The 14,844-nt window shown below is 67.7% G+C and overlaps 3 protein-coding genes across 5 annotated transcripts in view; all 3 read right to left on the bottom strand.

The window, feature by feature from the left end:
• The window catches only part of MYBPC2 (myosin binding protein C, fast type), a 19,375-nt gene extending 13,073 nt beyond the window's left edge, over nt 1-6,302 (bottom strand). Inside the window, exons 1-8 of the mRNA XM_012733520.1 lie at nt 6,236-6,302; nt 5,406-5,531; nt 2,589-2,678; nt 2,022-2,114; nt 1,350-1,498; nt 865-982; nt 198-246; nt 13-72 (exon numbers count right to left, since the gene is read on the bottom strand). Coding sequence (XP_012588974.1) covers nt 13-72; nt 198-246; nt 865-982; nt 1,350-1,498; nt 2,022-2,114; nt 2,589-2,678; nt 5,406-5,531; nt 6,236-6,302 — 752 coding nt within the window. The remainder of the gene's footprint in view (nt 1-12; nt 73-197; nt 247-864; nt 983-1,349; nt 1,499-2,021; nt 2,115-2,588; nt 2,679-5,405; nt 5,532-6,235) is intronic.
• Nucleotides 6,303-6,375: 73 nt separating this feature from the next.
• Nucleotides 6,376-10,483, bottom strand: SPIB (Spi-B transcription factor (Spi-1/PU.1 related)). Of its 3 annotated transcripts, none has more exons than XM_004694319.1 (6): nt 10,448-10,483; nt 9,768-9,795; nt 8,541-8,613; nt 8,104-8,318; nt 7,831-7,981; nt 6,376-6,678 (listed from the first exon to the last, which is right to left on the bottom strand). In XM_004694319.1, exons 1-6 carry the CDS (start codon nt 10,468-10,470, stop codon nt 6,380-6,382), a joined length of 789 nt encoding a protein of 262 aa, XP_004694376.1. In that variant the 5' UTR covers nt 10,471-10,483; the 3' UTR covers nt 6,376-6,379. The 3 variants fall into 3 exon arrangements, with proteins under 3 accessions (XP_004694376.1, XP_004694377.1, XP_004694378.1); XM_004694320.1 differs by having other exon boundaries at nt 7,835-7,981; nt 10,448-10,475; XM_004694321.1 differs by lacking the exon at nt 8,104-8,318.
• A 777-nt stretch (nt 10,484-11,260) lies between these two features.
• POLD1 (polymerase (DNA directed), delta 1, catalytic subunit) overlaps nt 11,261-14,844 on the bottom strand; it is a 12,615-nt gene continuing 9,031 nt past the window's right edge. The window contains exons 19-27 of the mRNA XM_012733519.1: nt 14,694-14,831; nt 13,953-14,128; nt 13,475-13,627; nt 13,243-13,345; nt 12,601-12,733; nt 12,238-12,351; nt 11,964-12,016; nt 11,791-11,888; nt 11,261-11,398 (exon numbers count right to left, since the gene is read on the bottom strand). Coding sequence (XP_012588973.1) covers nt 11,293-11,398; nt 11,791-11,888; nt 11,964-12,016; nt 12,238-12,351; nt 12,601-12,733; nt 13,243-13,345; nt 13,475-13,627; nt 13,953-14,128; nt 14,694-14,831 — 1,074 coding nt within the window. The 3' untranslated portion in view covers nt 11,261-11,292. The remainder of the gene's footprint in view (nt 11,399-11,790; nt 11,889-11,963; nt 12,017-12,237; nt 12,352-12,600; nt 12,734-13,242; nt 13,346-13,474; nt 13,628-13,952; nt 14,129-14,693; nt 14,832-14,844) is intronic.

The following is a 14,844-nucleotide window of genomic DNA, read 5'->3' as shown; positions in this document are numbered from 1 at the left end:
CCCGCCGCTCACCTCTTCTTCAACAGGCCGCTGAAATCCAGCTCACCCGCGTCTTCTGACTTCCCTTCACCCCTGCGCCATTGGGGGTAGACCCCAGTGAGGTCCTGTCCCCCAGACTCACCCTGGGCCCCTCTCAGCCCCCCTCTCAAGGGACAGCCTCCTGCTGTGGCCTCTGCCCAGAGCCCAGGGTCACTTACGAACGCTTGAAGCTTTCTAGACTTTGCCCAGAAGTGTCCTCACGGTGCGCTGGGAAAGGCAATGGGGGCGGGGGGGGCGGCAGGGTGAGCTGTGGCAAGGCCAAAGGTCAAAGACCAGGGACCCCTCAGATCTGTCAACCTCCCGGACTTCCTTTTTTGCACCTCTTGAGCCAGCACACCCGCTCAAGCCCGCACGCTCCCTGCGTCTAGACTAAGCCCCATGGCTGCCAGGCCGTGGCCCTCACGCATGGGTCAGCCTGACCACCTCATGCCCCGTGCCCACGCTACTTAAGCCCCACACACCCTGGGCTGCAGGCCCCAGAACCTGTACACCCTCAGGGCTCCCAAATCTGGGCAGCCTCCTGTTAGTCCACTGCACCCCTAAACCGCACACCCTTACTCTAGACCTGGGCATCTTACCTCCCAGGCTTTTACTGCTACCTGCTCAGCCTGGACACTGAGATCCTGACCCCCATAGTGCACCCCCGAGACCTCCCATACGGACCTCACAAACCTGACTCTTTGAGCCTCACACTGACAGCCCAGGCTGTCTGGACAGTCTCCCCAGGGTTGAAGTCCCTGAGTCCCGCGTCTTTGCTCTGTCCTCCGGACACCCGCGTCTGCCCCACCCCCACTTCTGGTCACGCTCCCACCCCCGCCAGCACACCCTCCACATCGATGTTGAAGCCACAGCTGTCACAGGCGTCCTTGGCTTTGACCTCGAGACGGTAATCCCCACGGTCCCCCAGTATCACCTTCCCAATGCTCATCTCCACGGTGTAAACCTGGGGGCCAGAGCCAGGGGTGTGGGTGCACATCACCACGCGCTGCCACCCCGCCACCCCGAGAGCCGTGTCACAGCCCTCTCCTCTCCGAGTGCGCCCTAAAGTGGTAGCCGGCACCGTCTCCCCCAGGCCGGGGCAATCTTCCACGGGGGTGGGGGGCCCATGTCCCTGACCCCAACACCTTTCTCAGAAAGCACACCCCACCCCATCACCAGGAGCTGCCCGAATCCCGACCTCCCTGTCGGCCCACGCCCACATCACCTCCACCAAGCAGCCCTGCGCGACTCCAACCCCCCAGCTGCGGGCCTGGGGGGAGAGGGCTGCACAGCTCATGGCCCTGCCTGTGCTGGGGGCCCGCGGGCCTCACATTGCTGGCAGAGTCGTGAGACTCCTTGAAGGTGAATCGGGTCCCGCTCTTGCTGCTAAGCTCCTGCCACTTCCCCTTGAACCACTTGATGGTGGGTTTGCCTGGGAGTTCCTTGCCGTTGATCTTGGCCACGAACACTGCATCCTTTCCTGCGGGAGGGGGTTTGCGATCAGGGAGGGTGAGAGCTGTGGGGGGGGGCTCTACACTCTACAGGAGTGTGGTCCAGGCCCCCAACCCCTCCCTCAGACTCAGACCCAGGGGTCCAGGCGCCCGGCCCCTCCTCCCTCACGCCTCAGTCCAAGCCCCGCCCCTCCTCCCTCACGCCCCGCCCCCTCCTCCCTCATGCCCCAGTCCAGGCCCCGCTCCTCCTCCTCAGGCCCCGCCCCTCCTCAGATTCCCAGTGCAGGCCCCGCCCCCTCCTCCCTCACACCCCAGTCCAGGCCCCGCTCCTCCTCCTCAGGCCCCGCCCCTCCTCAGATTCCCAGTGCAGGCCCCGCCCCCTCCTCCCTCACACCCCAGTCCAGGCCCCGCTCCTCCTCCTCAGGCCCCGCCCCTCCTCAGATTCCCAGTCCAGGCCCCGCCCCTCCTCCCTCAGACCTCCAGTGCAGGCCCCGCCCCCTCCTCCCTCAGACCCCGAGTCCAGGCCCTGGCCCCTCCCTCAGGCCCCCTCACCAGTCTCCGCCGACACAGAGTCTGGCTTCTTCAGGAAAATGCCGGTGGGCTCCTCAGCAGTGGGGGACAGATCCTCAGGTGGGGGTGGGGCTTCTGCTCAGGAGACAGGATTGGGGGGCTGAGGTGGCTGGAAGGGGGTGGCAGACCATGTTGGGGACAGCGCTTAGAGCCAGGGAGTGTCCGTCTGTTCAGCAGTCAAAGACTGATCCTGGCTTCTCCTGACCCAGAAAGGCGCCCCCCCCCCCCGCCTCCCACCCCTCCCCCACGGCTGGTGGCTGGGCAGGCTCCTGCCCGCTCTGGCCCTCAGGCCCCCTCCCCACCTCCGAGAGCTTGAGGGTGCTGGGCCAGAAGGTCTGAGATGGGTCTTTGGCGTAGGGACGGTGTGAGGACAAGCTGGGGCTCAGAGCTGGACAGGCCCAGCTCGGGGGGCGTCTGCCCTGGGGTGCCACAGAGCCGCAGGGAGAGAGGCCTAGTCTGGGCCCCCAGGGGGACAGGATGGGTGCGGGTGGCTCGGGAACACAGAGGATGGGGAGCCAGGTTCTGCTGGATTCCGGAACACCACCTCACCTTTGGGGGGCTCCGCAGGGGCCTCCTTGGGGGGAGCTTCCTTGGGGGCTGGCTTGGCAGCATCTTTGCCTTTGGGGGCCGCTTTGGCCGCTGTGAGGCAGATAGGTGTTCACAGAGCCCCTCCCTCAGCCCTCCCCCCCCCACCCCCCACGCTGCCCCCCCAGATCAGGAGAGAGCAGTCCAGGTGTAAATTGACCTCTAATCCCAGGAGCCTGAGATCAGGTTTCCTCTGCCCAGCGGCCGGCCCCACCCACCCAGGCCACCAGGCCCTGACCTTTGGGTCCTGGGGGTAAAATTAGCTCTTCCGAGGTGACAGCCACACTTCTCGCTGACACAGCGTCTTCACCTGCTCTGCCTGCCCGCCTCTACTGGCCGAACCCCCATCCCACAGCCTGGCTGGCCTGGCCCAGGAGAGGGCCCCCCTCCAGGAGGAGGGCCCCCAAAGAGAGGAAACCCCATGACCATATCAAGAAATATCCTCAGGGCCCCACAAGGAATCACCCCAAAACTGCACATAAACAAGACCTGCCAGCCCCTATGTGGGGAAGAGCCCCTCATTCCTACAGGGGGAAGCCCCGGATCCTGTAGAAAAGAGGGACACCCCACATCACCATGCCCGAAACCCTAGAGAAAGGCCCACGCTTCGCTCAGAGGTGAGCCCCGATTCCACCCAGAGGACCCTATTCTGAATGCAGAGCACCCCACTCATCATGCAGCTCCCAACCGCCCATGGGGAACCCCATCCCCATCAAGAAATCTGTCACTCAGAATCTCCATCAATGTCTGGAGATCGGCCCCCCAACTCCCCATCCACAAGGGAAGCTGCCCCCACCACACAGGGAAGGAGATCCCTCAGCCAACCCAGGCGGGGACCCCATCCCACACGAGGAAGGGAACCCCTCCGCCGTCCCCACAACCCAGGAAGAGAGGTGCTCCGAGTCCCCACTGGGGTCCGCGCCACAGTGGGGGGCTGCCGCCACCTGGTTTTGCCTCGGGCATGTCAGCGCTGTCCTGGGCTCTGACCGCTCTGCCTGCGCCCTGGGAGGACAGGTGGCCCCCAGGGGAGTCCTTTAAGGAGTCCAGAGACTCCCAGGAGGCCCCGGGAGGAGAGTGCCTCCCCCCACGGCCCCTGCTGCCCCACATTCCACAGCGGGTTCTAAAGGGCGACAAATACAGCTGGACAGAGAGCCAGGCCGGGTGCCAGGCCGAGGGGGGAGCCGGCCTGCAGCCTGGGCGGGGAGGAGGGGCGCGGCTGGGCTGGCTGGGGATGGAGGACCTGCCCCAGAAGGTGAGGGCGTGGACTCGGTCCGGAGGGAGCCAGGTCACAGTTTGGGGTCTGAAGTGGGTGAGGTCTGGGGGCCAGCAGTCTGGCAAGGGGCGTGGAAGGGGAGGCAGGGTCTAGAAAGCCATTCTTAGCATCTGCGAGTCAGGAGTTTTCTGGAAACCAGAGCCTGGAGGGAGGTCTGGTTTCCAGCGTAGGCAGGTCCGCCCCGCCGCCCTCGGTGTGGCACGGCCGGCGGGCTCGGGCTCCAGCCACCTGGGCCCTGGGCTGGCCGCTGCGCCTCCTGGGGCCGTTCCCGGAGCGAGCGGGCACCGATATGGGGGCGTGTGCCCCGCTGGGGACGGGTGGGGACGCCGGGAAGGCCCTGGAGGGCTGCCCGGATGCTGGCGCCCTTCCCGGCGGTGGACCTGTGGCCTTCTGAATGGGGGTGGCTGGACGCGGGTGGGGGGAGATGGAGTAGGGGGCGCGAGTTTGGGGGGACGAGTGGGTCTTAGGGCAAACCAGGTATTGCCGGGAGAGGTGCGAGGTGTGTGAGGAAGAGAGATAAAGTAACGCTGGGTGAGGGACCCGACGGCTGGAAAACAATTACCTTGGGGTTTTCTTCCTGCCCTCTCTGCCCCCCACCTTTTCCAAAACCCCCTAGGAGCCGGGAAGTGCCCGCCCCCAGGGAGCGCCTGGCCAATGGGAGGGCAGCCTCCGCGGGACGTCACGGGTTGCCAGCAGACTGCGCGGGGGCCGGGTGACCGCAGGGCGCCCGCCCGCGCCGCCCCTGTATCCGGAGACCGGCGGGGGACCCAGCCGGAAGCAGGGTCGGGAAGAGGGTGGGGAAGAGCTCCGGCGATCGGGGAGACCGAACCTGGCGAAGGGCCAGTGCCTGCGGCGCAAGCCTCTTTCCTCGGCCTTCAGGGCTCGGCCCGGCCCGGCCCCACCTAATGGCCTCCTCGCTTGCCCTCTGCGACCTTGTGTCTCTGAGCACCCCGCCCCGACAAAGGGTCCTAGGAGGTTTGTTTACCTTGATTTGTTTATTTTATTTCGTTCCACACGTGGGTGATTATAATTGTTGCAAAGGAGGGCCTGGGGGACATTCCCTGTCCCCTCTGCGAGCCTCCTGCCCTGCCCCCCACGGCGGGGGGGGGGCGCTGTTCGCGAGGCCATTTTGCCTCGCCGCTGGCCGTGCCCCCCAGAGCACCCCTTCCTCCTGCGGTGCTTGGTGCGCCCTCTTCTCGCTGCTCCCTCTTCTCGCTGCTCCCAGCCACAGCTGGTGGGCTGGATTTCAGATGTGCCGAACATTCCAAGGAAATGTTGTGACCTTCCTCCTGGTCTCCCCTTTCACAGAAGGGACAGACTAGTCTCTCACCCTAGATCCGGCCACCCAGGCAGGACCTGGACTCCGCCCCTCCCGCCAAGCACCCCCCCCCCTTCATCCAGGCTTCACCTCCAGCCGGGTCACACCGGGACTCAAAACGCTAAGGTTGGGGGACAAGTGGGCTGGAGCTGAGAGGAGCCACTGGGGGAAGACAGGCAGGGGTGGGCACTGGGCAAGGCGATGCCCTGCTGCAGCCGCTCCACACCCAGGGGTGGCCCGTCCTTGCTGGACTGGGCAGAGTCTCCCAGTTTTGAAAATGCCAGCGGTTCACCCAGATCCCTGTCAGTACAGTCAGCTAAGGGGACACCAGGGGCCTGATTTCCCCCCGGGGTGCGAACCACCTCCAATGGCAGTCACCAGTCAGAAAGGGCAGGGGAGGGCTACAAGATCACCCCCAACCAGCTGTGTAGCCGGAACCATCCCCCCACTGCACCCCCAGCCTGGAAGGGACTCCAGGGGCTAGTGTCCCTGCCCGGACTGGGGGCTGCGGTGGGCCCCCAAATAGGGGTCCCGGGGGACCTCAGGAGTGGTTAGAGGGTCTAGGGTCTCCAGAGAGGGCCACATACGACGAGGTTCATGAGTTTGCCCCCTCGATCTGCCAGGGGTGATTTTCGGACCTGATCCCAGAGGGGTCCCAGGTGTGCTTGGGGTATCCGGACACAAAGAGTGACAGCCCTGCGGAGGGGGCCTCAGAAACGACCAGGGGGGTTGGGGTGGACAGGACGAGGAAGCCACAGGTGGGTGCAGAGACCTGAGACATGAGAAAGGCTGGGGGGAGGGGCAGGCATAACTAGGAGGTGGCGGATTGGACAGACCCAAGACTGGACAGGCCTTGGGGTTGCCTGCAGCACCTCCCCCCACCCTGTGAGACGGCCTGTGGGTTCCCCCAGACGAAATGGAAGAACTGCAGAGGCCCTGGCCTGGTGGGTGTATGTCAGCCATCTCCAGGAGCCCCGAGAGACGCTGGGGTTCTGGAGCCCTGCGGCCGCGCCGACTCACGCTGGCTAGCAGTCTGTGGGAGGGTCCCGGCCAGACGAGATCGGGGCTCCCGGGCAGGCGGAGTCATCCCAGAGGGGCCCGGAGAGCCCCGACAGGACTCGGGGCTTGTGGGGCGCCCGCCCCACATGGCGGGGCTCCCGGTCCTCAGGCCCGGCGCGCGGCGGGCAGCAGCGCGCTGTCGAACTGGTAGGTGAGCTTGCGCTTCACCTTGCGGATCTCGCCGGTCTTGGCGTAGTTGCGCAGCGCGCGCGCCAGCTTCTGGTAGGTCATGCGCTTGCGGTTGCCCTTCTGCTGGCCCCAGCGGCGCGCCAGGAGCTCCTTGTGCTTCGACGAGAACTGGAAGACCCCGGCGCCCGGCTCCACCCACCACACGCACTCGCGCATGTCCCCGCGGGTCAGCAGCCCCAGCAGGAACTGGTACAGGCGCAGCTTCTTGCGGGCCCCTGCGGGGAGGGCGCGGGCGTCAGGGGCGTCGGGCTTGGGAGGCGGCGCCGCGCCCTCCCCGCGCCCACCCCGCCCCCAGCCGGGCCAGCTGGACACACCTGCGGGCTTGGGGCAGCCCCCCCAGCCCCTGCAGCCGTTACCCCAGCCCCCGCCCCCTCCCTGCCAGCGCAGCCGCGGGCGCTGGGCGCTGTGCTCTGCTCTCTGCCCTGCTCTGTGCCCCCCTCGGCTTAGAAGCTGCAGGTCCGTGCAGCCGAGGATCTGACAGCGCCCCTCAAAGGCTCCAACAGAGCTGACTGCCTGAGGGGAGGCGGGAGGACCGTCCAGTCCTCCTGGCCGCTTTCTCCAGCCCCAAGCCTCCCAGCCTAGTCCCAGGAGGTCTGGCACCGGGAGAGGTCAGTGGGCCCGACTCTGGGAGTTCCTCCAAGCCGTCGGGCCCCCACCGAGTTTGCGGGGGTGGTCAGCAAACCCAGGCTGCCATTTCCCAGCTGTGTGACCACCGGGTGGTGACTTAACCCCTCTGGACTGGCGCCTTGCAGCTATAAATGAGGCTACCGTGCCAGGGCTGCCTCGGGAGCCTCAAAACTGAGCTGGTTCGGTCATCACCGTAACCCCACGAGGGGGGCGTGATGAAAACGACGCCCTTGTCACAGGAGGGAAACCAAAGCCAGGTAGAAAAAGGAGGTAGCGAGCAGCTTTCCAGGGGTCGATGGGTGTAGGTGGAAGCCGGTGGCGTGGACACGGGGCTGGCGTGTTGCTCTGGGGTGGACAATGAGGATGAGCCCTGAGATCCACGGTGACTACCCACTGGGTCGGAGGTAGGTCACTTTGGGGTGGTTCGTTTCCAGAAACCTTAGTGGCAGTAGCATTCACGGGCCCGCCAAAAATAACCTACCAACTCATGCGTTTAGATAACGGGGGAAACCTGTATTTTCTTACCCCTCCCCTGCCCCGAACCCCAGGAGGGCGGACGTCAGCACTGTGTTCTGGTTGTACAGCCAGGAGGCCCCGGCACAGAGAGGTCTAGGCACCTGCCCGAGGTCACACAGCCAGCAGGTGGCAGCCTGAGCGCTGCTGGCTCTGGGTATCCGGTAGCCCTTTGGGACGCTGTAGCCGCCTCCCCCATGTCCACTGGGTCCCCCAGCCCCACATACCTGCCTCAGATCCCCTCCCCTCAGGGCCAGCCGTGAGGGCCTCGTCTGATTCGCTGTCCGAGACCTCTAGGGCAGGACTGTCCAGCAAAAGGTCCTCCTCCTCAGATAGCACGGGGCTGGGGTACGGAGCATATGCAGGGGGGCCCAGGGTCTGCGGAAGTCATGGTCACCTGTCATCCAGCCCCCTCCCCCGCCCCCGCCTCCTACCCCGGCTGTTTGCAGCCTGCACTCCGGACTCGCTAGGCCCCCCGACAGGACTGTGCCCCCCCTCACCTGGCTGGCGAAGTCTTCCGTGGGGTACGCTGGGAAGCCGGGCCCGGGGGCCTCTAGGCTGGGGAGTGGGTCGAGAACCCCCGCCGCACTGTAGGTCGAGGGTCCATAGCAGAGCTGGATGCCCTGGGGGTGGCCGAAGGTGCTGGAGGGCTGGTCAAAGGCCTCATAGGAGGTGGTGGGGACAGCTGGAGCCTCGGCCCAGCCCCACAGGGAGTCTGGGGAAGGGCGTGGAGTCAAGCCTGGAGGGCTGGCCGCCCCCTCCCTGGAAGCCTCACACAGAGGGCCATTGTGGGCGTGCAAATCTCTGACCCCAGGATTTGCATGGGAAAGTGGGGTGCAGGCAGGGCCAAGGGGAGGAGGCCTGAGCTCCCCTAATCCTGCTGTGCCAGAGGCAGCCTGCCCTGGGCTGTGGTGGGGGCTGGGTCAGGGTCACTCACCGGGAGCCCCCTCGGAGTCAGGGTAACTGGGGTGCTTGCAGCTGTCCAGGTCATAGAAGACTCCATCTGGGTACTGATGGGGGTTGGGGGGAAGAGGGGTCATCTGGCTGCAGGGAGTCCCCAACCCTGCAGTTGGGTTAGTGGGGGGACTGATAGGGAGTGGGGAGAGGAGGAGTGAGGAAGAGACTGGAACTAAAAGAAACACCGACAGAGAGCTAGAGCTGGCCCGGGGGAGGCAAAGGAAAAGACGGGCGTGAGAGGGCTGCTGTGGCCAGCTCCGAGACGGCGGGGTCCCCAGCAGCGCGGGGCTCACCCCTGGCAAGGCACAGCACCAGGGAGACCCCCGGCCTGGCCTGTGCAGGCGAGGGGGCTGGAAGCACCCTTACGAGGAGGCGGCGTCTTGGGGCGCCTTTCATCGGCCCCCAGATGGTGCCCAGGACAGACCAGCGATCAGCAGCTTCTCTCCCCCTGTCCCTAGGTATTTACCCGCAGCCGAAAACCTGTGCCCCAATAGCCTTATTCCAGAACAACCAGAGCCGCTCTGAGCAACTGCAGACAGGAAGGCAGCCGGTGGCCCGTGACGGAGAGACCGGGGTGGGGGGACGGAAAAGTATACGGTGAGGAAAAAGGTGAGGGAAAAGCCTCGCCAGCAGCACCCCCCACCCCCCGGGCAGTGTAGGGTGGAGGCAGCCCCTGACTGTGAGATGCCTCGGGGGCGGGAGGCAGAGGCAGAGGGCGGTGGGGACGTGGTGTCGGGGTGCCCTCGCTCAGGTGTGCACCGAGGGCCCGGGGCTGACCTATAAGCCGAGGCTCCACTGAAAACCACAGCAGCAGCAAACGGTCGTTGGAGAGGGTGTGAGGGGGGAGGGGCAGCTGAGCGACTTGGGGTCCCCAGCTGGGCTGGGGGCTCAGCAGCGCGGGCACAAGCTCCGAGATCTGTGGCTAGGCTTTTGCAGCATGAGCAGAAGCGGGGGGCGGGGAACCCACAGCTTGACTGGTTGTGGGATGGACACGGAGGGGGTCAGTCCACAGAGCCCCCCCATCCCTCTGGCTGCAGGAAGTGAACCCGAGCCTGAGGGAGGGAAAGAGCCAGTAATAGAAAAAGCGTGTGTGATGGGGGGGGAGGAGTGAGGTGGGGGAGGGGGGAGTTGGAAAGATAAAGGGAGGGAAACTGAGGCAGGGAGGTCGCATGGGCCTCTGGCCGGGTCTGGCCCTGGACCCACTTACCAGACAGCTGAGGTGTGGCCCGTCCAGCCTGCAGGGGGAGAGACACAGGGGCATGTTGGCTGCCGCGGGCCGGTGGGGGGGAGTGCAGCTGTGCCCACCGCAGCTGAGTGTGTGTCGCTGTGCAGGACCAACCCCACCACACTCCCCCACTGGGACAGGAAGCGAGGGGACGGGCCAGGCAAATGCCCCCCCTCCCCCGGGATTTGCATAGACTGGCTGGGGGGGCAGGGAAAGTGAGGGAGAGAAAGTCCCAGGGGAGGAGGTGTGGGCGCCAGCCGGCCCAGTGGGGGCAGGGAGGCCTCCACCAGCCCGTGGGTGCAGTGGGTCCCCTAGGACGGGGGAGCAGGGGCCCAGGAAGTCCTCACTGGGCCGGGAGGGGAGGCAGGAAGACCCGGGGCACAGACGCAGCCACAGGGCAGCGGGACCCAGCCCCTGAAAAAGGTGGCAGAGTGGGGGGCAGCGGAGATGGAGCGGGGTGGGGGCTCCTGGTGGAGCACCCAGTGGGTGGGCTGGGCTGCAGGCGGGCAGCAGCCAGGGGCCCAGGGCGGGAGGCGCAGGGCTCCGAGGATGCAGGGCGCCGCCCGCCCTCCTGCACCTCCTGGGTGGGGTCGAGCAGGACCCCAGCCTGCGGGCCGTGGGCAGGGGGCGAGGGGGGGGCCAGGGCGCCGAGGGCCACTTACTGTGCAGCCTCCAGGGCGAGCATGGTGGTGCTGAGCGGGCTGGGCTGGCTGGCCGCAGCTCCGCCACCAGCCCTATTTATACCTTGGCCCAGCCCCCTGGGGGGGGCAGGGGTGCAGGCGTGGAACTAGGCCCTCCTCAAAAATCCCCTCGGGGAGGGGGTCAGGGCAGGGGGCTGAATTGCACAACCCCTTGGTCACGTGGTGGGAGGGCGGGCTCAGGGGCCATCTGGATTTGGGGATCCCCATAGTGGGGGGTGGGGGGCTGGCTGAGGGGTGGAGATGGGAGGAGCTGGATTTGGGGCACTCTGAGAGTAAAGGAGGCCTCAAGGGGTCCCGTGGCCAGTGAAGGGGGGTCAGCAAATGGGACATGGGGGCTGGACACGGCACTTGGAGGAGGGGTCACTGGGGCCAGAGGGCAGACCTGGCACAGGGTCCCCAGGGCTTTCATGCACAGACTTGGGGGGCCTAAGGGCAGTGAGGACCCCAGGTGGAAACATCGTGGGCGTGACTAGGAGGGGCCCCCTTGCTGGTGCTGGGAGGGGCTGCCCCAGGCCGGGAGGAAACAGGTGGGCAACTGGGGGGTGGGGCAGCCCCAGGGGCAGGGGGGTGAGTAGGCGCTGGTGCCCGATGCCCTCAGAAGGGGCCTGGGGGTGCGAGGCAGGGCTGGCCTCTGCAGCAGCGGGAAAGGGGACCGGCCTCGCAGGGGTGCGGAGGTCCCAGTGCATGGCGGGACCCTGCGGGGAGACTCCAATACCACGAAGCGCCAAGTAGCAAAAAGCTGAACTTTATTGTTCCCCAGCCCCGCCCCGCCCCGCCCCCAGGGATGCTGCAGGTGAGGCCGGGGGTCACCAGGCCTCCGGCCCAGGGGGCCCGAAGCGCCGCAGAAGCTGCTCCTGGTCCTCCAGGTCCTTGCGCACCTTCTTGCGCATGTAGAAGATGGGGCAGTCGCGGCTGCAGGTGGGGTCCGGGTGGCGGGTCAGGGCCCGCCTGGTGCCTGGTCCCGCTGCCCCGCGGTGACGGGCGGGGGCCGTTCCCAGGACTTTGGCCCCTGCCCGCCGCCCACCCACCCCTGGGGGGGTGGCTGTTTGCTCAGCGGGCACCGGAGCCGATAACGGCGGGTACTCCCGAGGCCGCGACACGGCCGTATATCACCTGTCACCTGGCGTGGGAACCCGGCCCGCCCACCTGTTCCCTGGGGAAAGCCCGGCACGCCCTGGGGAGGGGGCCAGGCCTGTGGCACCAGCGAGCGGACAACGGGCACCCAACCCCCTCCCCCTCCCCCACCGCAGGGCGGCGCTGGAGCCGGGACCTGGCGTCGGGGCTCGGGCCGGGCGGGGGCGCACCTGGTGCAGATGACATCCTCGTGCAGGCTGCCCTGGCAGCGCTGGCACTGGGTCCAGAGGCGGGAGAAGCGCTCCTCCAGGGCATTCAGGTGGGACACCTGGGGGCGGGGCGCTGAGCATCGCTCCGGCCGGCCCACCGCCCGCCCGCGCCCGCCGCCCGCCCGCCCGCTCACCTCCTTCTGGTACAGCTCGGACTCCCGGGGCTGGCAGAACTTGCACACAGCTCCTGGGGGTCGGCAAGGGGAGCTGGGGCCGAGCCAGGGCCACCCCACCCCTGCCCCTGCCCCGCCCGCCTCCCGAAAGTCCCCGCAGCCGGAGAACAAGGGAGCAGTGTGCGGGAAAACTCCCCGGGGGAAGTCCCGGGGCGGGGGGCCCAGGACCCTCGGCGGGGGCTGCTTCGGGAGCTGCAGGGGGGCACTGCCGGGGCAGGGCAGGGCCCAGGCTCACCCTGGTGGCTGAGGACAGTGCGGCAGCCGATGCAGCAGCTGCGGCGCTTGGCGAAGGCCAGCAGGCCGCCCACCTTGCCCGTGAGCACCGTCTTACAGCGGGTGTGGTCGCCCCCTGCGGAGACGGGAGGGTCAGTGCCCTCTGTCCCTGGGGCCCTCCTCTGGCCCAGTGGACCCCATGCCTGGGCAGCACCCCCTGCACCCCTCCCCTGGCACAGTGTACCGTAGCCTAGGCACCAGCCTGCCAGGAGCCCACCCCCCAGCACCCCTGCATTCGCCACAGCTGGGCACCCCTCCCTCAGCACCAGCGTCCTCACCCCTGGGCCGCACCCCACCCGGGCGCCCCTCCCCAGCACCCCCGTACGGAGCAGCACGGCCTCCGCGCGGCCCTCCCCCAGGATGGGCTCAAAGATGCGCAGCAGCGGCTTGGCGAGCTGCTGCTCCAGGTAGTACTGCGTGTCGATGGGCAGGCTGTGCTCCAGCACGAACAGGGGGTCCTGCGGGGGGCGGGCGGGGCGTCACGGGGGCAAACCCGGCAGCCCAGGGGTTCAGCGCATGACTGGGGCAACGGTGTGGGCAGGGCCCTGGTGGGTGTGGCCTGGGACCCGGGTCTAGAATGGCATCAGAGGGCGGGGCCCCTGGGGCACGGGGTCTGTGACCCACTGGGCCCCCAACTGGGGGCTGTGAGGTCAACAGGAAGGGGGGCTGCGGAAGAGCGCGGGGCTGGGGTCGCTGCCCCGGGCAGCACGGGGAGGGCGCGCCCTGGCGGCAGCCCGAGGAGCGGCCGGCCGGCATGACGGGAGCCCCGCTCCGCAGGGCAGTAGGAGTCCCACCACCGGCCTCCAGGGGGCGCCGGGGGGCCTGGGAGCGCAGCGACTCCCGGGGTGTGGCGGGGCAGTTCTCGCCCCCTGGGGCCCCTGGAGGGAAACACCCTCCCCACCCGCCTGGAAAGCAGAAGTGAGAGCCGGGAGAGCTGGGCGGGCGCGGGCAGCCAGGTGGGCCTGACCTCCGACTTCATGTAGGCGGCCACGCCCTTGGCGGCGCTGATGATCACGTAGGGTACGCGGTCGCCCAGGCTGGGGGCGCTCCCGGGGTCCCGCTTCCTCATCCTGCGGGGAGGCCGGGTGGCAGGCAGGGTGAGGACAGGTGGGGGCTGGGGGCGGGGCACAGGAAGTGGCGGCCCAGCTGGCAGGGGGGCTATTTCTGGCGGCCCCCGGCCCCCGCCCCCCACCGGAGACCTCTCGGCCAGCTCCACGTGGGCCTGCTTGCCGGCGTAGTCGGCGGCCGCGCGGGTCAGCTCCTTGGTGATGACCAGCTGGGAGATGTCGATGCGGTTGCACAGCAGGTCTGAGATGACTTCCTGCGCATGCGCCACGGCGCCCTCGGGGTCTCTGCAGGAGCCACCAGGCGGGTGTCACCCTGGGGTGCCGAGGGCCAGCTGACAAGCCCACCTGCCCCCGAGGCTGGGACGAGAGGCCCAGGGTGGGGAGGGGGTCCCCGGCCTCAGGCTGTGGCAGAGCTGGGGCCAGGACCCACAGCTGTCCAACCACGCACCCCGGGGGGAGGACACCTGTGTCCCCAAGGGCCGAGGGGCTGGGAGTCTGGGCTCCGGGGTCTGTGGGGAGGAGACGGGGCTGGGGGGCCTGGACCCCCGCGTCTGAGGGACTGGACTGGGGAACTGGGCTCCCGGTTCTGAGGGAGGAGGCTGGGGCTCACCGGTCAATGAGCAGGCGGCGCAAGGAGGCAGTGACCAGATTGGCCACCAGGGGGCAGTTGTCCCTCCGCACGGCCTCCAGGCCCTTGCAGTCCATGCGGTCATGCGCCTCTGGCCGCGAGGAGAAGAGCAGGCCGGCGTAGCGCTTCTTGCTGATGAGCAGGTAGGGGAAGTAGACCTGGTGGGGGCCAAGGCGAGAAGCGAGACTGCAGGCGGGGGCGCCTCGCTCCCAGAAATTGAGGACGGGCAGGGTTAGCCCCTGTGACACAGGACCCCGATGTTTGAGGACGGAGCCCGAGACCCTGAGGGGTTCCTGTATCTCCAGACAAGAGCGGGGGTCAGAACGAGACCCGTGGCAGATGTCTCCAAAACGGGGTACTCCAAGCCAGCGAGCTGGCCCAGCCCACAGCCCACCCCAAGCTTGGGCCCAGGAGATGAAATGGTATGGGGGCCATGGATGGGGGCGCCCCCAGGAGCCCCAGACCAGTGATGCTGAGAGGCTGAAGGGGCTTTCGGGGGACAGGGCCCCCCGCTGCAGAGCCCATCAGGAGGATTCAGGCAACAAATACCCCTGAAGTGGGGGCACGTGAGCCGGAGAACTGGGAGACCGAGTAACTAGATCAGGGTACCCCAAACGGAGAGGTCTGGGCCACAGCAGGGTACCCCGGAGGGGGAACCCCAAGCGTGTGCGTCCTTGCGCTCTGCCGACATCGGGGCCCCCCGGCCCCCCCGAGGCCACTCACCTTCTCAAACTCCAGCCGGATGGGGGCGGGGAAGCGGCCCGACACCCAGTCCGCGGCCTCCCGGCCCAGGGCCATCGCCTCGGCCACAGAGGTGACCCCGAATCGGCACATGACGGAGTCGGTGTCCCCGTACACCACCTGCGGAGGCGCG

Source organism: Condylura cristata, unplaced genomic scaffold (assembly GCF_000260355.1).
Source record: "Condylura cristata isolate star-nosed mole 26May11 unplaced genomic scaffold, ConCri1.0 scaffold00041, whole genome shotgun sequence".
In the NCBI taxonomy this organism is placed as follows: Eukaryota; Metazoa; Chordata; class Mammalia; order Eulipotyphla; family Talpidae; genus Condylura; species Condylura cristata.
The sequence above is the reverse complement of the archived record's forward strand: the minus strand, read 5'-3'. Positions and strand labels throughout refer to the sequence as shown.

What these genes read in the sequence shown, in the direction of transcription:
- SPIB (XM_004694319.1), bottom strand. Translation starts at nt 10,470, where the DNA reads ATGCTCGCCCTGGAGGCTGCACA. An exon ending in GGCCACACCTCAGCTGTCTG is followed by an intron (nt 8,614 to 9,767) that starts GTAAGTGGGTCC and finishes AACCCCCATCAG; the next exon opens with TACCCAGATGGAGTCTTCTA. An exon ending in TGACTCCGAGGGGGCTCCCG is followed by an intron (nt 8,319 to 8,540) that starts GTGAGTGACCCT and finishes GCCCTTCCCCAG; the next exon opens with ACTCCCTGTGGGGCTGGGCC.